Genomic DNA, 25,539 nt, shown 5'->3' with positions numbered 1-25,539 from the left:
GCTAGACAATAATACCAGCGGTAGAAAGGAAATGCGTTCAGATTGTATTTTGTAAAAGCAAAATTGCCGTGTGCTGCTTTTGGGAACACTGCAGGTTAAAATATAAGCAGAAAACCTTGATGAGTGATACCTTGAAAAGCATAATAAATAAGATAAAAATAAAAATAAACATCCTTGCGTTAAAAGCAAGAGCTTTCGCACATTATCGGAAGTAAATAAAATATTTTTCTTATGCCCAAATGGCTTTTTATGAAGTTTCATTGCCAATTACGTCTCTTGGCGTCAATAGAATGATTTACCTGTAAATTGGACATGACCGGAGTGATTCACAGTCCCTCTCTTCACAAAGAGTGTCGGGGCACTCTTGGCCTCCATTAGCAGACTTCTGAATGATAGTCCGGTACCGAGACTGTGTAGCAGAAGTAGCATTCTCTGTTGGGGGGGAAAAAAATAAATTAATAACAGTTTAACACAGGTTTTGGAAAAGTGTGAAATGTAGATTGCAAAATATCAAATTTAATAGGTCATCAGTGACGAATCATAATTGGTACTTGAAAGTTTGTCTTTCCGACTTTGACTTCTCATCCAATCAATCACATAATATGTAATAATTTCTGGATATTTTTTAAATGAGTCAACCACATTCCAATAAATCCACACCCAAAAAAATATTGTGAGAAGCACTCTCCACCAGATCGACACTATATTTTTATGTGATCCAAATCACTAACTAACCAGTTAGTTAGTTCTAAATCTATATTAAAAATTTAAACAAATCCTGAAAATGTATTCAGCTCACACTATAGAGTGCTTGTTAAAACGGTAAAAACAAAAGAGCCAAAACAAATTAATAACATAAAAAATTAAGCAGCTTTTAGATCAATTTGACTTTCCATGTTTTTGCCTGATCCACCCATTTTCAAAGTCAAAACTTTTGAGTGCATGTTTCCTAAACAAGTATCGTCTAAGCTGATTGATAATAATTAGTGTGCCTGTGTATGACTATAATTTTGTGCAACAAACAGCCCTTAATTTCTGGACATACGACATAATAACGACCACAGACTAATCACCACACATTAAAAATGGTAAAATGAAATGTGACTGCATCATCAGCGGATCAATGAGCCAAAGAATATTTATAGAGATGAGTTGCTGGTGCAATTGTTTTGAATATTTATTTTCCATCAAGTATCTTTTTTTAGGAATCCATAAGCCAATGTAATATTTTATATATTAGTGAAGGAGGAATAAAAAAATCAATGGTGCATGAGGCAGGGTAATCGTTTGGAGAGACTTAAATATTCAAGTGCGTTTATGAATTTGAGCTAGATATATACGGTTGGAATTTCACTATGATTCAAAAACATTGGTGCCTTGAAATTGAGTGACTCGCAAGATATGAGCCATGATTTGGCCAATTTTTTGAGAATGATTTGATTTGGAATCAACATGATGCAATAATGGTGCGCCTTATAGTCCGGTGTGCCTTATATAAGGACAAAGTTTTAAAATGGGTCATTTATTGAAGGTGCGCCTTATAGTCCGGTGCGTCTTATTTAAGGACAACGTTTTAAAATGGGCCATTTATTGAAGGTGCGTCTTATAGTCCGGTGCGCCTTATAGTCTGGAAAATACGGTATACACATGACCTTGAAATTGCTGGAAAAATAGTGCAAATACTTCAGTCTACACACAAAAAAGGAAGCAATGGTAAATCAAAACCTACAACTAAAGTTCAGACTCTCGCCACAACATTTATGTAAATCCATCCATCCATTTCTGCACCGCTTTGTCTCCACGGGGGTCGCGGGCGTGCTGGAGCATATCCCAGTCGACATTGGGCAGTAGTACAATTCTCAAATGGATTCAGTAAAGTATGCTTAAGGCTACCTGGCATGCAGGTTGATGGGCAGGCCGTCCATTCACTGAAGGGTGTCACAATGCAGTCTTTCACGCAGGGAAGAACACAGGGCCGGATCGCTACCGGACGAGCAGAATCTGGGCATCTGCACGCACACATAAACAGCGCTCTTATATTGTACTCATCCCTCAGGTGATGAGTGATAAATGTTCGGAGTCTTGCCGGTAACACTAACAGGACAGTGCAGTGAAACAAGTGCCCCGTCCTTGACATCACACATCTCCCTGCAGGAAACATGATAGATTATTTGTCCCACTGCTTGTACGAGCCTAGGCAAAATGTCGACGGATAAAAACTAAATAAATACGATACAGTTGTCTCATACATGATGTCTGGCAGATTAGGGCCACTTGCTTCTTGGACTTTACATACACTAAATTTTTACGCAATTCTTTTCAAATATGGATTTAGAGACAAATCTCGGAATTGACTTTTTGGGATCGTTTAAAAAAAAAAAAAAAAAACATGTATAATTAACACTATAAGTTGGAAAGGTTGCTGGTAGAAATTTAATGAGCGGAGCTAAAAAAAGAGAAAAAAAAAGGGACTGCCTAATCCTCGCATCCATCCATCGATTGTCTCAAGTGCTCATCCTCATTAGTGCGACAAGTTCTGCCTGTCACTGGCATAGAAAGATTAGCAAAGATAAACGTCATAAATGTTCATTTTCACACAAACGAGGTGAAATTGTACTTTTTTTTCTTGCGGCACCTCTGATGATCTCTCAAGCACACTAGTGCTGAGAATCATCACCTTAATTATCACAATGGCTTCCTAATGAAGTGATGTTATGCCATTGATAAAATCTAATGCCGCCCTAAGGAAAGCTACAGTGACCAATTATGGCCAATTGATTAATAACTTGCGATACAAAGCATTATGGCACTTTTACTAATGTTTAATAAACAAAAATCGCCCGAGTCTATTGCTTCATGGCAATTCTTTAAAGGCTAATGTGAATGTGTGTTTACAAGCAGAGCATCAGCAGTCCACTATTAGCTCCAATAAGACCCTGGGGACTCCTGGTCTGAAAAAAACCCCCAATTAAAGTTCACAAAATGGCTGCTTATTAAACCTGACTAAAGGAAGGCGAGGTAAACACTTCACAAATACGTTCCTTCCGCCTCAAGGACACATTGTCAGACTTTTTAAAAGCACATCACTATTATTTAACCAATGAATTCACTTTGTTTAGGCTGTCAGATAGTTTGTATCGTATATTTATGACAGGCCGCCGGCAGTGTTTTTGTCAATGCTGCAACTTTGAAATATTTCATAATTCACGTGGCTATGTACAGTAAATCATATGCTTTGATGTCTTCATACACCAGGAGTCCACACACGCACACACAGACACACATCAGGCTCAGACCATTTTCCCCAACCCCCTGCTAAGTGGCTTTACTCCACCTGGCAACCGAGATCCAGGTCCCACTTGAGGCTCAGCATGGTGCCACATTCTGCCAGTAGCAGAAAGTCAGCAGGCACAAGGAACCTGATCAAAGTCTGCCTCAGTACAAAAAAGCGACATGCAACTTTCCTTCCTCAACTTTATCCTCCTTCTCTGTTTTGCAGCGATGCATGCCAAAAGGCACAGCAATGCTACTGGGCAGCTGGGGAATATTGCCAGCTACTCCAAAAATATGGAGATGGGATAAATTCTGAGCTGATCAGTTAAAAAAAAAAAAAAGAAAAAAAAAAAAAGATAACATATCACCACCTGATTAGAAGATGCATTGATCTTTTTCATCTATTTAAACAACTGGTTTATTTCCTATTTTTTCCAGTCAGGAAAATAAGTGACATAAATTAGCAGATAATGCAATGAGTGATGAATGAAGCGAAGCAGGATGGCTTTACATTCGCGTCTACTCGGCAAAAGGACAACCTGTTGCCACATTGTCAACTTTTCATAAAGACTGCTGTGTAGGAGGTAACACAGGGGTAAGGGGTAAAAATCCTTTCTATAATTCAGTTTAGAGCACTGTCAATAATATATGGAGCTAAGGAAGGGCAAAATGTTATGAATTATGTATGCACCTTCCTGGCGCCAGCATTAGCATTGTAAAAATAACACGATTTGGAATTGTCTTGTTTAGAGTAGTAACAACGGTAAAAGGAATAAATGAAAAGGGAAATACACAAAAGTCAAGGAAGGCAATTTCCTCTGAGAATTATTTAAAATCCCAAGAATCAAACTAATATGCCAAATATCTTAAATGAGCAAAAAGAAATCTAATCCTCACACAATTTACATGTTCACATGGGGCTCCACAATCTAATTCCTCAAACTTTAACAAAAGAAAAACTAAGCACTTTGTATATAAATGTGGAAATGATTTCAAAATCCAGTTTAGATTTAAAAGAACAGAAAGAGCAAGTTGCACATCCTACCTTTTGCTGACAACAGCTCCACCATTCACCATCTTCATGCAAGTGACTTTACGAATTTGGACTCCCATAGCACAGGTGGCGGTGCCATTGCGGAAGTAAGTTCTGTTCTGATCCGCACTATCGTTAATGCAGGGCCCCCATGTTGAAGCCTCCCAATAGAAAACCAGGCAGGGATGGTCATTGCAAATTCTCCACTCCTCCAAAGCTGGAGCTCCTGGACACTCTTTCCCATCTGGGTCAAACATACATACATATACAGAGGTCGCTTTAATGCACGTCAGGTGAATGCATCAACTAGGTAAAGCCATCAAGATGCATTCGAGTAAACTCTAATCATCTTTCCCCATTGAAATCAATGGGAATGACAAACCGTTCCAGCATCGCCCAAAACAACACCACCACCAAATTTGAAACATATTCCAGCAAGGAAAAAAGTCCTCTATGAAACTGAACTTTATAATCACATTTGAGCAGAATATGCCAACAAAAATAAATTTGCATATGATTAATTTATTGCCATTCTTTCTTATTAGCATGACCCGATCACTGGGGTTGCAGTACAATTCTTTCTCAGAAAAACGGCACGATTGTCTGTTCAAGGGGATCGAGAGGGAAGCACCCACCGATGTGTTCTTTTTGTGCCCTTGACACTTTACTTTACATGCTGTTCCCTGTTTGGCCTTGACTAAGGGACAAACATTTACAATGGACTCCAGCATTTAGCCCCACTGCAAGGAAATGGGGGGGGAGGGGGGGGAGCAGGGCCATATTCTCACAGTAAGAATTTTACTTGTGGCAGAATGTCAGACATATTCCCAGTGGGTTTTTGGCTCTACCAGTCATTGTCACATTTAACATTTGGAGCCGCATCTCAAGGATCATTAGGGCTAAGCAATGAAGGTTTGGGCGACAAAATGATCACCTCACCCTTAGCTACCGACAGATGGAGAGGTGAGCTGTAAATGGGCAAGTGGGGAGGAAAAAGTATGCAGAGTTCCGCCTTACCTTTCCCAGGGAGGGCCAAGACAGTGCGTGTGCGACTTTGTCGACCCTCTGCTGTTTTCGAAGCACAACTGTGTGAGCAGGGGGACCAGGGGGACCAGACGCTAAGTACGCAGTCGGCAGGACAAACCACCTCGCAGGGCGCCTGCGTCGGTGGAGGGTTTTCCGTGCAGTATGTTGTGGGTACATCCTCGCCTGGATATGAGAAGTAAACAAGACTTGCATAAAAATGAAACTGCAGATGTAATGCAGTTTTTACAGTGTGTCCTTCATCCTTTATCTTGCACTAATAGAATATTCATAACTGCTCCCAGTTAACTCTTAGCTATGATTCTTTTTCACAATTCTGTCTAGCATGTTTCCAAAACTTTCAGGTAGACCGGCTTCATTGGTTTTATTTGAACTTATTGAAAAATAAAATGGAAAATGTTTTTAATCAATCACAACCCAAGGGCACATTTGACACAAATGTGTTCTTTTATTTCCACTCCAGGATATTCTCCTCAGTGTAAGAGAAGAACAGTTTAGAGAGCAAATGTGGGGATCACTTCATTACACACATACGGACGACTCCTTAGGGGATTTTGGAAACCTTTTGTCCATAAAGCGACACTGATCTCACTCCAGCTACTAAAATAGCTACGGTGTTTACAGTGAAGCCATTAGTTGTCTGAAGGCACTGATAAAATCCCACGGGTGACATCAGGGCAATGGCCTATGGCAATTATAGAGCGAACAACAACTTCTGACCAGTTTAGAATAGATTTTATTACGTCTCGTTTCACAATGAACAAATAGAATATGTCAGCTCATAGAAAACAACATTAAATTGCTTGAGGCCTGTATGTGAATATGCAAAAATAAATTACACATCAATCTATTTATGCGGAAATGACTCGAATACAAATAAACAAACGAAATATGCGAGAACACCTAAAGTCACAACTTGGGTGTGTGAAAGAAGAGACACCACGGGTGGGGGAACTCTGCAAATAGATGGCTGCCCTGAGGTCCTTTTGAAATATTAATACAGGGAATGGTAGTTGCTGCTCTTCTCAGATAATACCGCCGCTACCTATTGAAATGATTTTTGTTCTGCTCGCCCACCCGCCGATAAATCTTTTAACTGCGGTAGTTATAGATAATCCTCTCACCTTTGCCTGGTAGCCAATAAATATACTCAATCCGCTCAGATGGCCTGACAAAGCTACACTGCAAAATGAGGCACTTTAAAATAAACGGTGGTTACTATCAAAAGGGGTCACGGAAAAGCTATCAAGAATCACAATTTTTGATTATTTATGAGAGGTGGGCTTGATACTCTTACTGTCGTTTAAACAGTTGCATGATTGTTTCAAACCGATCCAAAAGGTACATGGTAAAAAGCATTCAGTTGGATTGGGCTCAAAATGAAAACATTCCAAATCGTATAATGTTGGACACTCATCCAAACAAGCTTGAAAGCAATTTCCAATCCGTGGGATTTTCGGTTTAACTTTCAAGCTTTCACAGTATTTGTGATTGTCAATTAAACTTGAACATCAGAGAGAATGGAGCTTGATAAAGTAGGCCAAGAGTGGATCTTCTGAAGCGCTAGAATCAGACCTGCCCAATCATATCGGCACTGAAACACAATACATACAGTTATGATAAACTCACTCAATTTGTGATAATGAAGGTGTCAGTACTTGAAATGGTGTGTAATCACGAGTCATTTTTATCAACAAACAGGCTCTGATGAAGATGTACAGACATTTCACACTGCGGCTGCTGATCCGCATACACCGAGGACGACCTCTCCTATGTGGAGTGAATTGAATAGACAGCTGGCAAGGCCAAGAGAATAGATGAAGCACAATGTAATTAGGAGTATGGTCGGATTGTATATTGCCAAGATTGAGGCGTTCTCCCGTCAAGTATCCTGGAATAACCCTGCAATGACTCTCTTGGCCAGGCCCCAGAATCAATTTGAAGCCTATGCTGTGAAGGCTTTTTGAAATTAACACAATTTGGTTGTAAACAATACAAGTAGACAGAGAATAGTGATGACCGAGCAAACCATCCATTCAGTTTTGATTACCGGTAATCAAAAACGAAGCTAATTTATGACTTTGTTTTTGGAACACCTTCATTCAATTGTAATAAGGAGCTGCAAGCAAGCAGCACTACATTAAATTCATTAGAGAAATGACTCAGCTTTGCACTGAATCCATGTCCAAATTTTGTCTGTAGAATTTATATATAAGTTTTACGGTGGCCAAGTTTGACCACACACACAAAAGTTAATAAATCAGAACAAATTGGACTTTAATCAGCACTCCAGAATGGAATGTTCTTGAACTTAGCAGTTCCGTCCGTCCGTCATGCACCCACCCGCCCGCCCGTCCGTCCATCCATCCAGCCATATATATATATATATATATATATAAAAGTGATTCTGCAAGCTCCAAGGGGGGCACTGGAGGTTCCCCCAGAATGAGATTGTTCTGGTGCCCTGACGAGAGAGGAGATGGAGGTGCTGGATGAGCACTAGTTGTAATGATGCTGCAGGGAAGGTCTCCAGTGGCGACAAAGGAGATAATTCAACTTTCAGTCACGGTCAAAAGCTTGGGGAAGAATTAAGAATATCTCGGGTGAGGAGATCGAGTCAGGCAAGTGCTCTTTTCACATGGAGGTGTCAGCTGAGGTGATCCAGCCAACTAATTAGAATGCCTCACTGGCGCTTTAACTTGTCGTTTTTCATTATTACACTGACTTGGCTCTGAGGTGGCCTTGACGCTGTGCACTCGGAGGGTCTCACAAGTCAATCAAAAGTGAAACAGCGATCAACATGTCAGCTATCTTTCACACGGATTCAAGTTTGCTAATATCATTTTTTTCCCCCTTATATCCAACAAGACGCTTTGCCTGCCAAAATGTATTTACTTAAGTGGGTGATGGAGGATAATTAGTTAGCAGATGAGCAACTAATGAAGGAAAAAATGAAGAGTGGAAGGAATTTAGGATGGAGGAAAGGAAGCAAGGATATGGAATTTTTGATCATTGAATTTTTCCTGCAACTAATGGAGTGATGGCCACTTCATGAATAATTAACATAATCACATAATACATTTATCACAATGTTGCACATATTACTTGTTGAAATTCTAGTTTAACTGTGGTTTAAAAAAAAAAAGAATGATTAATTTTTAATTGAGCTTATGCATAATGAAAGACATCAAACTTCTTCTACAAAGTATGAACATTTTTCTCTGTGGTTTACATGATCAGTAACTAATGAAAAATACACTAATTAAAAATAAGAATGTATCAATACAATAATAATTAGTGCTCATTTGATCATGAGGACAAGTTGTGAGCCACCCATATAAAAATAACCTTTTTAATTAATATCACAATTTTATAGTTTAAGGAAGAAGTACCTTCAGCACTGATACACTTTGCACTTTGGACCAAAGTTCCAGGACCACAAGTGCTTTTGCTGGGTGTACATTCGCCTTGCTGTATTTGCCACAGGTAGCAAGCTGGATCCTCGCAGGGGATGGATTCCACCAGATGAGGGCAGACATCCAGTGGACTGCTGCTGGATGCCCACAACACCTCTCTTCTCCTTTGTATGAAACCTGGCAGGGAAGACCCAAGGAGAAAACGGAAAAAAACGAGGTTGGTTGTTGCAATACATAATGCATTTGGTATAAACACCAGGACCATAATAATTTTGGAATGTTCATAATGTTTTCTTTTGTTTTATTTATAAATTTAGTGAAATCACATTTTTTAAACTATATTTTAACAAAATTTTACATATTTTATTTTATCTTTAATATTTTTAGGATTAGTTTTGTGTTAATTCCATTGTGTGCAATTTTTTTTCCACACACTGCCATATATACTATACACGCGTATACACACATAGAAATGCTAAAATGTCTAAACAATGTAAATCCAGCAACGTTTAGCAATATTATTATCAAGCCTCTCCCTCATTTTGTTTCAGGCCCATAATTCATTCTAAAGCATGAAATTGTCTTGTAATTGAAGTCATTCTCTTTCAAATCAAATAAATACACACTTTGCTGACTGGCCATGACTGAACGGTTTATTCGAAAAGAACCAACTTTAGTAAGTAACTATTGAGGCTTTTCAATTCTGGATGACAAAGAGAAACTTTGGAGATTAAATAATGTAAACTTGCCTCTGACCACCTCCTTGGGGTGTTTCCACTACAGTGGAGCAACAGCCCCATTCATCTTCAGCTCTACTCATTTTAACAAAGACCTGACATTTGGCACAAAGGTCTTACGTTATTTCCTTCCACAGGTGGAACATCTAATCTCCAGGAGGGTCAGAACCTCCACAATACATCCTCCAACAATCTACGAACATGACCCACAGGTTCAGGAGGCTGATCCGAGTTGTAGCTTCGGTCTATGAGGAAGCTTAAAGACGAGAGACTGTGTGGATCAATTGCAGCGATGCCCCTCTGCTGGAATCCGCACCACAAAAAAAAAAAACTTATTTTGGCAAGGGTGTAACGAAGTGATGTTAATAATTGATATGCCTCTTGGTCATGCTGGTTATTTCAGGCAGTTGAGCTACAGCACTGTGTGAAGATACAACACTCCTGTCAGTGCCGTGACCTCGAGTAAAATAATTACAAAAGCTCTATTAAATAAACCCCGCAGTGAAATGCGTTTACATTAAATCACAGTCAAATCTGATAAGAACTGTGAGTCGGGTAGAAGACAAAAAGTATTTACTGCAGGGTAATTCACAGTCTATTGAACAAGTAAACTATACCGCTGACACAGCATTGATATTTTTAAGTTTCTTGCTGCATTCCAGTGCGATTTTGATTTAGGGTTGATGTTATGTCCACACAGTTTTGCATGATCAAATGGTATAAGTAAGCAATTTCCGGAAAATTTGCTACGAGTGTGCCCTCGAGTGCACAACAAATGATTGACATCTCGTCAGTCCTGGTTTCTTTCTGTGATTGGTTGGTTTTCCTCAGGCGTGATGGTTTCTTAAAATTCAAATTAAAGGCAAAAGATTGGAAAGTTTTCTTCACAGAACAGGGTAGGAAATGTGTGGTTTTTTTTAAATTGCAAACTTCCCCTTTGGTCTACCTTGAGGGTATTACATTCCAAGAACTTCAAGCAAACACATTGGAACAATTTTCCAACAGGGCCCACTTCTTTTGATATTGTATGGTTTCCTTCACGTGCTCTGGGTCTACTAAAGCCTCAACATAATGCGTCACTCGAGAAGAAAGATGTCCAAAACAGCAGATGCCGCGTCTTCTACCCAGCAAAATATATTAATGACGCTGTCTGGGAGTCAAGCCTTCGTGGTCCCGTGGAGACCGGTGTGGGCACTGACCTGAACAATCCACACTTCAGTTGTTCCCCGGGGGGCTTTCATGCACATTTACGCACGACAGCGATGAGGTCGTGCTGCCCTTTTAGCAGAGCGCTAACACACTGACAGCCTTGGAACGCTCACACATAAATGGAGTGCCTGTCTAAAGGCTGCGACACACGTGTTCACCTGCTCCGAAAGGCGCCGAGACAGCACCATCCTGCTGAAGGCTTCCGGCATGCTAGACGACTGCACGCACTCAGAAAGCATCTTATCCATCTCTTCAAACCTCCTGGGGATGGAGATCTGAGACACCGGCGCACTTGCTTTCTGATTTTCCTCAGTCATGGCTCGTTTGTGTGTTGCTTTTTTTCCTCATGGCGGACTTCTCATTTACAGACCAGACAAAAACTCATATGATCTCGCCTGGTCTCTTAATTGAACCTTCCTATCGACCTCACTGTTTGCTGTATTACTGCTGTTATAGTGATTGTTTATTCAGAAGATAACACAGCTCTCAAATGAAATCATTAGCATTCGCACCAGCTCTTCAGTTTGTTTAAATTTGGTTGATTACATTGAAAGTACTCAACTCAGTTACTACGAGCAGCTGGTTGTTAATATATAACATGGCAATCTGTCATGAAACTCGGCGGCAAATAGATATTTTCCTACCGCGTGCTAATTTTCCCATCTTGTCCATCTGTACAATTATCTGTATCAATTTCAAGTCATATTAGCTACATATTTATATTTTTTATCAGAAGAATTGCTGGATGGATACTGCCGTGACTATCCATCCATCCATCCATCCATCCATCCATCCATCCATCCATCCATCCATCCATCCATCCATCCATTTTCTGTGCCGCTTGTCCCCACGGGGGTTACGGGCGTGCTGAGGCCTATCCCAGCAAGCATCGGGCAGTAGGCGGGGGACAGCCTGAACCGGTTGCCAGCCAATCGCAGGGCACACACAGAGACAAACGATCCACACTCGCACTCACACCTACGAGCAATTTGGAATGCTCAATCAGCCTACTATGCATGTCTTTGGGATGTGGGAGGGAACCGGAGTGCCCAGAGAAAACCCACGCAGCCATGAGGAGAACATGCAAACTCCACACAGGGAGGGCTGGAGGTAGAATCGAACCCGCACCCTCTCAACTGTGAGGCGGACGTGCTAACCAGTGCCCTACCGTGCCACAATAATGTATCACATTCAAGCAGCGTCAAGAAAAATAATTAGAGATGATCAACTTGTTTGTTTCTCTTAAATTTGCAGACCAGGGAAAGGGTAATCCAATACCTTTCTTCCCCTGTGGATCTTTACAGCTGTCATGTACGCAGGTGCCCCAGGATGACCAGTGGGAGAGGAGGCAGCGATGTTGGCAGGGAATGGAGCAGTTCTTGACCGCCAAGGGAGGTTCTTGACCCGCACACAGTCTGGCAGTCACAGGCCTGGACACTGTGCAAACATGAGGGACGCAGCTGGTTTAAGTAAAGCTTCAGCACACACAGGAAGTAGCGTGCATGTTTTTACTGCGCCACTTGCGAGGATATACAGGACTGCATACCTGTTTGCCTAGAAAAGGTTAAAACGGAATGATTGTGATTTATTTTTTATTGTCTTAAAGGCTCAATTGGCATTTTGATTTTTAGATTTGAAAATAAGACTAACTATTTTAACAAATTGGTCATATTTATACTTACATGACTGACTCATGTTAAAATACAAATGTACCGTATTTTCCAGACTATAAGTCGCTACTTTTTGCACAAGCTTTGAACCCTGCGGCTTATAGTTCAGTGCAGTTTATCTATGGATTTTTCATGATTTATATATATATATTTTATTTTTTATTTTTTATTTATTTATGCATATTCTCTTATATCGAAATTAAACATTAAAACACCTGCGTTTTATAATCTAGTGCGTCTTATATATGAACAAAGCAGAATTTTCTCCTAATTTTAACTGGTGCGGCTAATAGTCTAGAAATTACGGTAGGCCTTTTGCACAACAAATGCTTGTGTAGTTTGCGGACAATCATAAAACATCTGTCTTAGATGGTAGAATAATTCTTTATAAGAAAGTATTTCCTCCCTGCCCACAATAAGAGTTTTTATTTAACCTAATATTTCAGTTTGATGCACTTCCACACATCAGTGAATATCACATTTCCATTTAAATGAGAGCCCAAAGAGAGATTCAGCAAATGTCCTTCCTGCATAATGTCTTCTTGCCCTGAGTCATTTTACATGGTGTTTGATCTTCTGCGTAGAAATAACATGCATGCTTAAACACATGGATAAAAGCGCATTTTACACATTTATCGTCTTTGTTCCCTAAACTGTGGGTGACAATTACGGTGCTGTAGACATCCAACAGCAGGAAACTGTTTTTCCGAATAAGTCGCGCTAGAGAAGCGCTCCGCGTTGAAGCCACAAGCCACATCGCTTTACATCACTTGAAGCTGTGCCAGGGTTGTAAACACAGCAGCTTACATATTGATCTTTGTCCCGCACCGCAGAGCGCTTCATTGATATACTGCACAATAAAAAAATAAATAAAAAAACTCTGACCTCCAAGCACTGAGGTTATGATATGGAACGAGGCTACGAGCATTTATCTTTTATTTTCCGATTGGACAGGTTAACTTGCTATCAATGTAGGACAAGTTTCTGAAATTCCAAATAATAAGTTACGATACTCTCACAGTCTATACTGCGTCTGTTGTACAAATTATTGACAAAGTGTTGAAAATGGCTTGGTCTCATTGACAATACAATGATAATGGCTAAAGTTCTATTTTTTTCCCCTCGAAAGAGAGAGTTTCGGAAATGTAAGGAGACGTGAACTATATATTCTTGGGCGCTAAGTGGTTTTTCCTTGCAATGTACTTTATTCGACCAATTCAGCAAAACTGCTTAAAGGCTATGACATGATTGGTTGATAGCATTGTGATTATTTGTTGTGTAATGACTACATTGCTTTCCTGACATGAACATGTTTTTAACCTCAAGAATGTGTACCCTGCCAGCATGAAAATGTCAAGATGTTGAATGGTACAAATGTTTTCCAGTTTTGTTCTTTGTAGAACTGAATACACAAATGGTTCCGCTTTGCCTTGGAACGTGTATCATCACACCTTTGCCGGTGTGAATAATTGTTTCACTGTCTCGCTAAATTGTTTTCTGAGCTTTATAGTCTCGCCGGGCCACTAGCCCCGGCCTCAGATGTTTTATTCTCCTCGCAAACATGCTCCCTGAAGACTGCTGTTTTTACAAGAGCTTATCCAGTGAGGACAGAGTGACACTTTAAACTGCTGTGGAAGCAACGTTTGTACAAGATGTGCCAAGCTTCCTTCATCCCCTACAACTGACACGGCGTTGCCATAAAACACTTTCAAATTGATGACAACTACTTAGTGTTGTAGTTTTAATGCTTACAATGTCAGCCGAGTGCATTCGCCGGATGGCGTAAACAACAATACGAACACTTCGCCAGCATTTATCTATTTTCACACCGCACCGGGATGTGCTGTCTCTCAATGCAGATTACGTTTTAAATGAAACTGCTTCGGCAATGAGTAAGTCGCTCCCAGGAGAGTCTACTGTACTTGAAGATAAGCTTTGATATATACTTTGAACATGCTTAAGCTTTGCCATCACTGCTTGCTTTTTATTCTTCATTCTTGCATGGCTGCGATGTCTTTGTACGCTTCAAAGCAAAGCTGGGCCGTGATGACTGTGGTTTTGTCTCACCCTCTTTCCTGTGATGTGGAGTTGAGTCATCAAGAACTTGAGCGCAGTATGTCTTTCTGGTCTGCACCCCACCTCCGCAGAGACTACTGATGTTAGCCAAACGCCGGTCAAGTTTGCTCAGTAAAGGGGAAACCAAGCATTCATTCCAGTCGGTGGTCCTCCACTCATACCTGAAAGGGACCAGAGGACCAAAAAGTTTGAACACAGTTTGAAGTTTGCCAGCTTAATGGGCATGACCGGTTCGTGACAATGTTTTCAATTGGCCAATGGTTGATCCCAATTAACTTGAATGAAAAAGAAGCTACTACAATAAATGTGATGTGACCAAAAGTGCAGAAATCAAGCAATTATATTGTATGTTGATAATAATGAGACTAAGCTTCTCATAACTCCATTTCTATTATGAAATTGTATTGTGAATTACAACGGATGTGTGTTGTCAAAGCCATTTTTAACAGTGCCTTTGGAAAAGACAGATAAGAGAGTACTGCCTTAACCTAATTAAATTTGTGGTGCCAGACCAATGTCAGTTGATATGAAAATAACTTTGTGGCAAGAAAAAAACAACAGTGTACTCGGAGAAAAAATGCAAATCAGTGAGGGAAGGTTGTAGAACTTCTAAACAAATGATCAGTCATTGTCATGAAAAGTGCACTGGAGCAAAAAGCAATATTACTTGAGGAGGTCTCCAGAACAACCGCCCTAAGTAATCTATCAGATGCTTATTCTCCGTAATGAGTTTTTCCTTAATCATGTGAATCCTCCACTCTGATATAGCAAATAAAACAAGATATTCCTGCAGGAAAACAAAGCTGACTACATTATTTACTGAATGTGATTATCTACCATCTTACTTTAAAGGCGTGACTGGAAAAACAACGACAGACCCTGTGGACCACAACCCCTTTAACTGCTGCAGGAGTTGATATGAAATTAAATTAAAATCAATTCTTAAGGTAGAGGGACAAATTAAATGAATAGCAACATCATGAATATCTGTAGCCTTTGGGTATACTCGTAATCATTCTGGTTAGAAAGCTTTGGAAATGAGAATGAATTTTGAGAGCGTGGGCATAGAAGATTAAATATGAGCCTTACATTCCGTTCAGAGGATGGTAATGATGAGAAACGTGTCTTAAAAAAAAAAACAAAAAAAAACATACCTTGGACAGTATGGAAGTAAATCCCCGATAATGTTGCAAGCTTCCTTTTCCTCAAGGACAGGACATTTATTGCCCCCGCTCAGTGGGATCCGTGTTACGACTCGTGACCGCAGACGGTACCCGGGAGACAGGTCGGTAGATCGGCAGGTCTTCGAGCAGGGACTCCATGAAAGCCAATCAGAGGTGTGACAGTCTTTAGGCATCACGCAGGCTTGGTAGGTCACGGGAGAGTTGTACTTGGCACAGAGGCTGCAGGGTGAGACGATAAACACGGTGGAGTGGGAAGGGTTCAAAACTACACATGGTAGCAAAAGCAGATGTCAAGACTGTAAGTCTTAATGGTATGTTCCTTAACTTTTTTCAAAATCCTTCATCTTGAACTACACTTTTATTAATTAAATTAAAGAAGCTGACATGAAATGAGTTTTTGCACAATTGCTGATTCGATCAACATGAAACAAGAAGATTAGTCATATAATTACCGTTTCTATTGTTCAATTTAAACTGCTAAATTAGGCTCGTTATTAAGACAGGGCTACAATCCTGATTGAATTTGGTATAATTAGGCTGTAATTAGGAAAACAGAGTGAAAAAGAGCTCAGTTGGGAAATAACAATTTTATCCCAGTTTAACCAGTCTCGGGCATTAACACACACAAAGGCAACATTTAGAGACGAAAAAAAAAAAATTGATTGCTGACAATTTGTTGCAGTGTGACACTTGTGCTAGGTGGAAATGAGAAAACAAAAACCTGTGCATGTGTGCGTGTGTGCGTGTGTGTGTGTGTGTGTGTGTGCGAGTGTAGTCATGTTTGTGTGCCCATCCTCTGTTCTTATCAAAGAGCTAAATACCAAAGTCAGTTCAAACAGCAGAGACAGGGAAGGAGCAGTGCTTGACATTTAACACAATAGTGCTTTGGCGCAATGTTGATGTGGTCGCTAACAGGACATTTAAACTGAAAAAAATAATCCAATTACAGAATTGCAAAATTTAAGTATGCACGGTGACATCACGCAAGGGGTGTCCACTGTATAATTCTGATTGGTAGTTTTCAATGACAAGAAACGGTTGACAACATTGCTATTTTGTCATCTTACCTCATCATTACGTTCTTCCCATCACTGCGTGTGCAACGTATTTGCCGCGTCTGGTATCCCACCTCCAGCTCCCACGACATGTGGTACTTGCGATAGTGACGATGGTCGTGATGATGTTGACGGTCAAGGGAGTCATGTCTGTGCAGCATGACTGTATTGTTCTCCTTGTTACTACTAAAATCCACAATGGTCCGACCAGTCAATAGGCCATCTTTATGATAAGGGAGCCTACATTCGCTCCAGGCTCCTACTTTAAGGCTATACTGGTATTCGTCCTCCCCGGCAGGGCAGTCGACAGAACCAGAACAAGTCCTGGTTTCGGTCAAGTTTGGACAGCTGGCACCGCCATACATAGGCGTGGTCAGAACATGTCTCGTCCGATGCTGCAGGCCGCTGTCGCATGTCCTACTACAACCTGACCATGAGGTGAAATCGGAAACGACGCAGTCCTGCGGGCAGGGGATGAGACATGCCTGCTCCATTGGCGGTCTCTGGGAAAAGAAGTCACATATCCTCGAAGTGACCGCGGTGCGGTTTGAAGTGCGCATACATTGCACTTTGCGTCTCTGGATCCCATGCTGTGCCGTAATGCACTCCGTGGTCCGCAGCTTAAGCTCGTTGGAAAAAAAAGGTACGAGAACACAGCCCTCCCAGGCGGACAGCTCCCACTCAAAGAGGTCCTGGTGCCAGTCACACACCTTAAAGCAATGCCGCCGACTTTCAGGTTTGTCCATGTGGTTGCAGTGAGAGCGGTGGGTGGTCCAGCCTTCTGTGTGGACACACCAGACGGTCCTGGTTTGAACTCCACCGGTACCACAATCTTCACCCATACAATGACCCCACTGGCCTGGAGAAGTGCAAAGACACCAAACGAGAACATTTTCATTTAAAAAAAAACAAAAAACATCCAAACGCTATGCAGGGGGATTTAAATTCCTGTTTTCGGCTAGTTTGCAATCAAATATGATTCTAGGCCAATCACTTAAGCTCCATGATTACTTTATTCATGAAGAAAGAAAGAATGGAACCAAAAGCAATCAAGCTAGCGGCAAATCAATGTATAGGAATCAAGTGCAAATCTCTTATCACAAAGGATGAATTCACTTAGTTGCTCAATTCCAAAATGGTTGTTTACTCGAGTCCATGTGAGGACCGACCAGAAGCTTGACCGACATCAGCAGCAAGGTTCCCCGAGGGAAATTTTATAGACAGTGACCTTGACCGTGATGTCAACTTGGTTGCATTGACATTCCGCAATGTTTTTTTTTTTTAAAGACATTTTCATGAGTCTCAATATAGTATATACTGTAAATCTTATGACTCAAATTGTGATTAATAGATGTGAATTATCTGTTCAGATTATTTTTGAAAATTGTTAGATTTTTTCGTCATTAGGAGTAATTATGGGATTCTCGTGCAGTCTAGGTGTTTTTCTTAAATGGATCCTTTATTTCTGAACCAGCCATTAACAAGAGGGCACTACTTTGAAATTGCACATTATGCTTAAGGGGGCCATATTTCAATTAATTACGTCATAGTTCATTGGAGCATTTGATTGAGTTTGTTTGCCTTAATCTGAAGATGCATTGATGCAATTTCTTTTGTCAAATTACACCCTCAATTATTTTTTTTTGAAACATGTTAAACAAAATACCCCACTTTGGATAGATAATATATATTGATTGTTAAAAGTATGACTCATTATGAAGAGAAATAACATTTATGCATTTCATAAAACAAAACAAAAAAAACCCCAACCAAAGTAAGCCTAAAGAGATACACTCTGATTGTCATCCAAGCACACATTCTCACAGTCACTAATGGAACTTGCGTCCTTTTATCACCACCATTTGGAAACCCTGCTGGAATGGCTACGCATGATTTATGGAAGTGTGATTAAGTGATTCCATTGCCAGAAGAACCAGTGAACACAAGCATTAGCTCGCTCCTAAACTCGGAATAATCTCGCACTCGATCTGTCAGCATCAGCACCCGTCCGCCTCTCAGGAATGAAGAAGTCGGCCTCAGTTCTTATTGGGCTTAGGCGCTTTGCTATTCTCGACTCTATGTATATGTTAAAATCCCGAAAAAAGTTTCAGTTAAGAGGCCAATTACCACACAATACTGAAAAAGACAGAAATTAAAAGACCCATGCAGCTTCAATAAGCTTCTTTTTTTTTTTTTTTTTTTTTTTCAGCAGCCTTCACTTGAAGTCAGACAAAAGATGGCAATAACAAGCTACTCTAAAGCATTCTCTTGTGCCCTGGAAACTCACAGATGGATACAAATTGGGAGCAAACAAGAGTAATACACAATCTCATCAAAAGCAGCAGGCAGCAATCAGTCCAAAAAAAATAAAAAATGAGCACAGTGGAATGACTTTTCTCTCTGGTCCATTTAATTATATTTGTTAAAAGTCTCTGGTCCCTTTAATTACATTTGGTAAAAGCTTCACTGGGCAAGTTGAGTAAAAATTAACTGGACATGTGGGTGCCCAATCGTTCACCTTGTGTGCAGTTTAAAAGCTATTATTGTCCAAATGTTTGTTTGTAATGTAATATCTCCTTCAAATGTTTCAGCCTTGGTTTATGTTTTACTTACTGCCAACATTTAACGGCATCATTGAATGTGAATGTTTAAATTCAAACCCTATTCCCTTAATTTTGACTTGACAAAAAAAAAAGTCATTTCCCAGGCTAAGATTTAAGTTTCACAGTGCAGAGCAACCGATCCTCTTCAAACATTGCTCCAATGTACCATAGAATTCACTTTTCCTGCCAGTGAAGTCTATTCCAACATTCTCTTACTTTCCTTCTCAGTCTGATTGCAAAAATTGGGTTATGCGGTCGTGATAAAAATACAGTGGGAGGTTCTGTCATTACTCTTTCGATGTCATCCTGCCCAACTGCTCCTTTCACACTTGAATATCATTTGAATAAACACACATTAAATCACTTGCACGAGTTGACATACTGTCACTCATACAGAATAAATCCCCCCTCTCTTACCTATGGCAACGTTTGATGTTTATTTTGGTAAAACGTATGTTCATCGATGAAAGATTGAACAGCCGATTAACTACAGGGGGATGAGAAATAATTGACAGGATTAAAGATGGGAGCCACCACGTTATGGAGTACATGGAAGGTAATTTCCTCTCACAGTCACTACCTCCTTCCTCATTTTACTCACTGACACTTTTCCCAGCATCATCTCCAAGCTCCCAGTTGGAGTTAAGTTTGACTTGTATTGTGTGCCGCGAGACTTTTTAATTAAATGCCACCAGGCCACATTATGCATCCATGTCCCTAGTGCCGCACTTCCATCATTTGCCATTCATGAGCATTCTTCAATTATATTTATATAAGCCGATGTAGAAGATCTACAGATTATCAACAGGTAACCAATCAATCGCCAGGATGGTGATGGGAGAAATGATTCTAAAAAAAAAAAACGATGTCAGGTGTCAATCAGTAGAAGTTGTAAATTATATGTTAAGGCAAACTTCTCAATTATTTCCCTAAAAAGTTCAACAAATGGCATGTGTATTGGCTTGTTTTCCTTTCGTACCGCACGCACCTCTCACTAGCTCAAGTCAACAGATCGAAAGAGACTTCAGCATTCTGCGCCAATGAATTCCGTACCCCCAGGCTGCTTTTCTATATGCTCATGTACCCACCGGGCTGTAGTTGAGATTCAGCATTCATCCTTACAGGATCAGCACTAGCTGTTTGAATGCTAAACAATAACCACAAAGCCCACCGGAAGACGAACATATCGCTAACGCTATCTTCGCTATCCTCAATTTTATCTAATCACCAACAATGACGAAAGCTCGTCTGACAATGTTTGATGACTGCCTCACTTCCACTTTGCGGCCCAATAACAAGACACCCCCCCAAAAAAAAGCTTTCCTTTTAAACACAGTGCAATTATAAAAATGATAAAATGAGGGTTAAGTGAATGGAATCCTTGTTTGTTTCCCTTAAGGTTCATATTCACAAATACAGTACATGAAGGCCGCACTTTGATGTCAGACTAAAAAAAAAAATCATGCCGGGTTTGCCGGTATCAATGTGTGTATGCTTTAGTCTGTCTCGCTTTAAGACATCGTGCCTAGAGCCTTGGGAAGCAGCTAAAGCTACGGCGATCTGAATCTCTTTCCGTGCAATTGCTCGTCTTCTGTGGCTCTCTCAAGTCCCCGGAGCAGCCTGTGCCGAGGTGACAAGTAATTGGATACGATGTCATTCACTCCTCTTGCTCACCGCCGTCCACTGACCTGGGATTTTGCTTTGTTACACACTGGACCAGAACTAATGGCCATATCTTCTAACCTCCAGAAGGGCCCAGGTGTTTGGGTGATGATACTCGCCATTGTAGACATGGCGGGACAAAGTGACCATTGTGATAAGTCTGTGCTGCTCTCCAACTCGGGAATTTTTTGAAGCGAGCTATGTAACATCCAACAAATTGTTTAACATAGATTCAAACATGACATAAATGCCAAGAGGGAATTATTTTAATGGAATTTTTATGGATACAGCTGTGTTTGCAGGTGCAGCGCTAAAGCTCGATGCAGAACAAGCGGGATCGATTTGTGGCCGACCTATCCTTCCTGTACACTTTACCTTGACATTCCGTCATGGTTGCACATCTGTTGAGAGATTTTCCCCGAGCTCCTCTCAGGAGGAGGATAATGTTCCGCTTTGTTTCACCTCTAATATAGAGCGAGAGTACGCCAAGCTATGTTGCATTTCAACTTGCCAAGTACTTGCTGCTCGTGTACTGACAACTGAATGAACTAAAGAGCACTTTTTGAACCACTGGAAAACAAGTTCAATGATGGATTTTTATGCATTGATGTTAATTTACTGTGACTCTTTGCTGGTCCTCCATGAAGAACTTTTAAATCAGAGTTGTCCATTTTTTTTCCACTGAGGGTCAAAATTACTTTAAGTTAAATTGATAATTGAATATTTTGATTTACAAACTTGGTCATGCAACATATCAAACTCACAAGTCAAGGTACCACTGTGAATGTATCTCCCTCAAAGAGTTCCAGGAGAATCACGACTCCACATTCAGAATCAAAACAAGAGCAGACTGTCCCATCGTGCTTAAAGGACTGTTGACTTGGAGATCATTAATGTGAAATATTTCACATATTGAACCCAGACACGACGAGGAAAGTGGAGCAAACGATCGTGATTCACACCATTTGCTGCCATAATTGGATTATCATTATTCATCGGGGGAGTTATGAATAGAATCGACATTACTGACATGTTGATTACTGACAGGCTGCTGCACATTCCTGCTTTGTTTCGGTTGCTTACAAGCACAGCAACATAATGTTCAGATTTGGCCTATTATTTTGGCCCCTTTTTATTCCACAGAGCCAAACAGAGTGAGTTGAGCTGTCAACATTCAATCAATAGCAATATATGTACACACACTTTAGATCTTGTTTATCTTTTAGAATTACAGGAAGAGACAAGAAGTTAATGGAATGTTTGGGAAATCTGATATAAACTCAAGGTTTCCTGACAGAATCGATGGTGTTCCCTACAGAACTGTGCTTATCTTGAGAGCTAAAACAAACTTTAAAAAAAAAAGTAGTATGATAGTAAGTTCAGCTACGCAGCGCTGCCACCAGAGAAGTCTGAATTTATCTATATACCGCCGCATGAAAGTGACTCATGTGCATAGCAACCATCCATAGAAACACAAATTTTGGAGCACAAGACAGCGCCGCATTGATTTACAAGTGGTTTAATGTTTACGGTCCATTAGAATATCACATCAACAGTGATCTGCATTTTCAGTCAATGGATAGAATTAAAGTCCCCAACAACCAACAGAGCAGGAAATTGATGTGTTGGGGGGAGCCTCGTTGACTTTTTGAGTTTCACATATTTTGCCTGACTGAGGCCCTGTGCTTCAAAATCAATCAGTCTGAGAGCATGGTATTGGATCAAGAAAGGTCCCCCAAGCACCCCTTGAGCAAAGCCCATCAGCACCAGTTTCTCAGCGTCGTTTCTCTCCACGAGTTACATTTTATTGAAACGAATTATTGTCAATTCATTTTGGAAATGTGCAGTTTTGATTTTTTTTTTTCCTCAACAGAATGTAGGCTCAAAAATAAAACATTTGTTGATAGTTCTCAAACGATCCACCAGGGGAACCTCAAAGAGTCTCAGATGGTGATCGAGTCGTGGAAATTTCCTGAAAAAGCTTAGAAATGATCTGAGCTTTCTTCACGGTCTGAGGTGACAGCCAGTTTGTCACACATATCGCCGTTGGAGTGGGATTTTACTCAAGTCGTCCAACTAAATCCTGACGATGACATTTTAAAGCACTCCAAGAAAAAATTTCACTGCCCGTTTGTATTAGCGCTACTTTATCACAAGTTAATGATGTAAGCTTGTTGCTACATTTGCTGTTTGATATACAACAGGTGACTGTTCCAAAATGTAAATACAGTACATCCTTGGCAAGCACTTAAACGTATATCTGGCAGTATAATTCTTCCCTCAGAGTTCCGCCTCCCTCTCGAATATCTTCTCCCCTGACTTGACTGTTTGAGCACAGCAGGCGATCAAAGGATAGAATAAAGCAAGCGCCGTGGATCAGTAACACTGTGCATCCTAAAAATGACTCATAAGGGAGGTTGCGAATAAAATCCATTTTGTTTCACCTCGCGGTGTCTCTCGTGTGGTTCCCACTGGGTCAAATAGACAGTAAACAGAGTAGGCTATTTTAACGGGTCTCCATAGAAGCCGCTATTCAAACAATGAGAACATCATTAGCATTGCTTTCCGTCTCACAGTGCGTAGGACTCAGTGAAGACATCTCACTAAATTTGGCAGAGAGCTTTGAAATGGCGCAACCACCCGGGGGATAAATACTATGCGATTAATTATCAAACTCAGGAGGGAAGAGGGGTAGAAATAACATGCACGTTGACATAAGAAATATTACCAGTTGGTAACCTATTTACTTGCAACTCAGTCTGCTGCTGGGGGATGCAAGCGTTCGTGCTGACAAAGACAGAGCACTCCTGCATGGCGAGTGGCTTCTGAACAAAACCACTCCATTAAGGGAAATGAACATGAAAGGTTGGGATTTTTTTTTTCCTCCCTGCTTGATTTTTACATCTCACAAGCGGGAATTCCAGACTGCCTAAGATCTTGATGCTTTGTGTAGAAAAGCTATGATTCTGTCAATTAAATTACCACTCAAGCAACTTCACACAAAGCAGGCAATAAGCAAATTTACAAACAAATAAACAAATAAATAAACACATAAATAGTTTATTAGTGACAAACATATATATAATTTATTTTAATCAAATACATTTCCCCCAAAACATATTTATAAATAAATAAATAAGGGACTTTTTAAATGACTGATTAAATGAGCAAAAATATTTTTCAAGCTTAATTGATTGAGTGCATTTGCTCCAAAGAATGGCCAAGAGTTTTTCAATTAATTCCAAATAGCCATGAAATATTTTTATGGCATTTTTATGTGGTTAACCTTCACAGAAACATGCGCAAGACACAACAAGTACAAGGGCACACCAGCTCAACAGTCATCACTTGTCTCATCCATCCATCTTCTGAACTGCTTTGTCCCCACGGGGGTTGCGGGCGTGCTGGAGCCGATCCCACCCGTCATCGGGCAGTAGGCGGGGAACACCCTGAAATGGTTGCCAGCCAATCGCAGGACACACAGCGACGAACAACCATCCGTACTCGCACTCATACTTGGGGACAATTTAAAGTCCTCAATTGGCCTACCAACCATGTTTTGGGGATGTGGGAGATTCTGGAAAATGTGTGTGCGTGTGTGTTTATATGCATGTCGATTTTCACTTGACAAGGTAAACAAATTTTCATGTGAAGCAGATCAGATGCCATTCAAGTTTGAGTTATTGCTTCATTTTGGGACCGCTTGATTGAATTTTGAAAGAATAAGAGAAGACTGGAGAGCAACCATCCAAGGTTACACGCCCTTCAATTGCTCCCTTCAGATGCTCAATTTGTGAGGTCAAATACAAAATGATAGTTTCCACCAACTCAGCCACCCATTGCACCTCTGCACTGCCTACCTGGCTGTGAATGGGCCTTTGTGGAGGGAAATTAAAGTGCTAAATGCATCAAAAAGATGAACAAACTCACATCTTTAATTAAAACAGAAATATGCAGGGGTGAAGTTCAACGCATCCCCTTGTTCTTGCATTATTTCCCAGATATTTACATCGGTCAATAGAAATTACAAATCAAAACTAAATCTAGTGATGCACAATTAAATTTCTAACTTCAAAGTTCCGAATGCCCCTTTCTGTCCCAACTTACAAAAGAACAAGGTCAACAGCGAAGATGCGGATTCGCTTTCTGGCTCACTGTGAAGTAAATACTTCAATAAAACATATCAGCCCTTAGACGAGGATGTCGTTAAAATGAATAGCAGGTATAAACAGAAAATGCCGATATTGAATAAAGTAATGCCATTTGCTTCTCATTTTCACATTTTGTTCAGCTAAATGATTCTTGGCGTATTTCAAATTTTTTATTTAGCTTAAAAAACGCATTCCATATTATTCATTGCACAGACGTGAATCCCTGACTTTAAATCTTGAAGTAATACAATGCTGCACAGCTCCAGCAGAGTGAACTTTTACGATGCTTCTCAAACAGCACGCAATCAAAAGTTATTTGATTTGTCTGGGATATTTTTAACATCTTAAATTAGTTAATAATGAGTATGAAGACGAGAGGGTTTGCTGCAACGATGTAACCCTACATTATTGTTTGCTCATGCTATT

The 25,539-nt window shown here is 40.3% G+C and overlaps 1 protein-coding gene across 3 annotated transcripts in view; it reads right to left on the bottom strand.

Moving 5' to 3' along the window:
- Positions 1-25,539, bottom strand: part of thsd7ba (thrombospondin, type I, domain containing 7Ba) — an 86,079-nt gene that overhangs the window by 26,198 nt on the left and 34,342 nt on the right. For all 3 annotated transcript variants that reach the window (XM_085920974.1, XM_085920975.1, XM_085920976.1), the window contains 9 exons: positions 16,710-17,556; positions 15,613-15,861; positions 14,450-14,619; positions 11,991-12,149; positions 8,743-8,943; positions 5,324-5,515; positions 4,319-4,550; positions 1,894-2,009; positions 300-432 (listed from right to left, as the gene is read on the bottom strand). In XM_085920974.1, coding sequence (XP_085777100.1) covers positions 300-432; positions 1,894-2,009; positions 4,319-4,550; positions 5,324-5,515; positions 8,743-8,943; positions 11,991-12,149; positions 14,450-14,619; positions 15,613-15,861; positions 16,710-17,556 — 2,299 coding nt within the window. The remainder of the gene's footprint in view (positions 1-299; positions 433-1,893; positions 2,010-4,318; positions 4,551-5,323; positions 5,516-8,742; positions 8,944-11,990; positions 12,150-14,449; positions 14,620-15,612; positions 15,862-16,709; positions 17,557-25,539) is intronic.

This window comes from Syngnathus leptorhynchus, chromosome 9 (assembly GCF_054491065.1).
Source record: "Syngnathus leptorhynchus isolate UIUO chromosome 9, UIUO_Slep, whole genome shotgun sequence".
NCBI classification, from domain to species: Eukaryota; Metazoa; Chordata; class Actinopteri; order Syngnathiformes; family Syngnathidae; genus Syngnathus; species Syngnathus leptorhynchus.
Note: the sequence above shows the minus strand (reverse complement) of the source record. Positions and strands in the feature narration are given on the sequence as shown.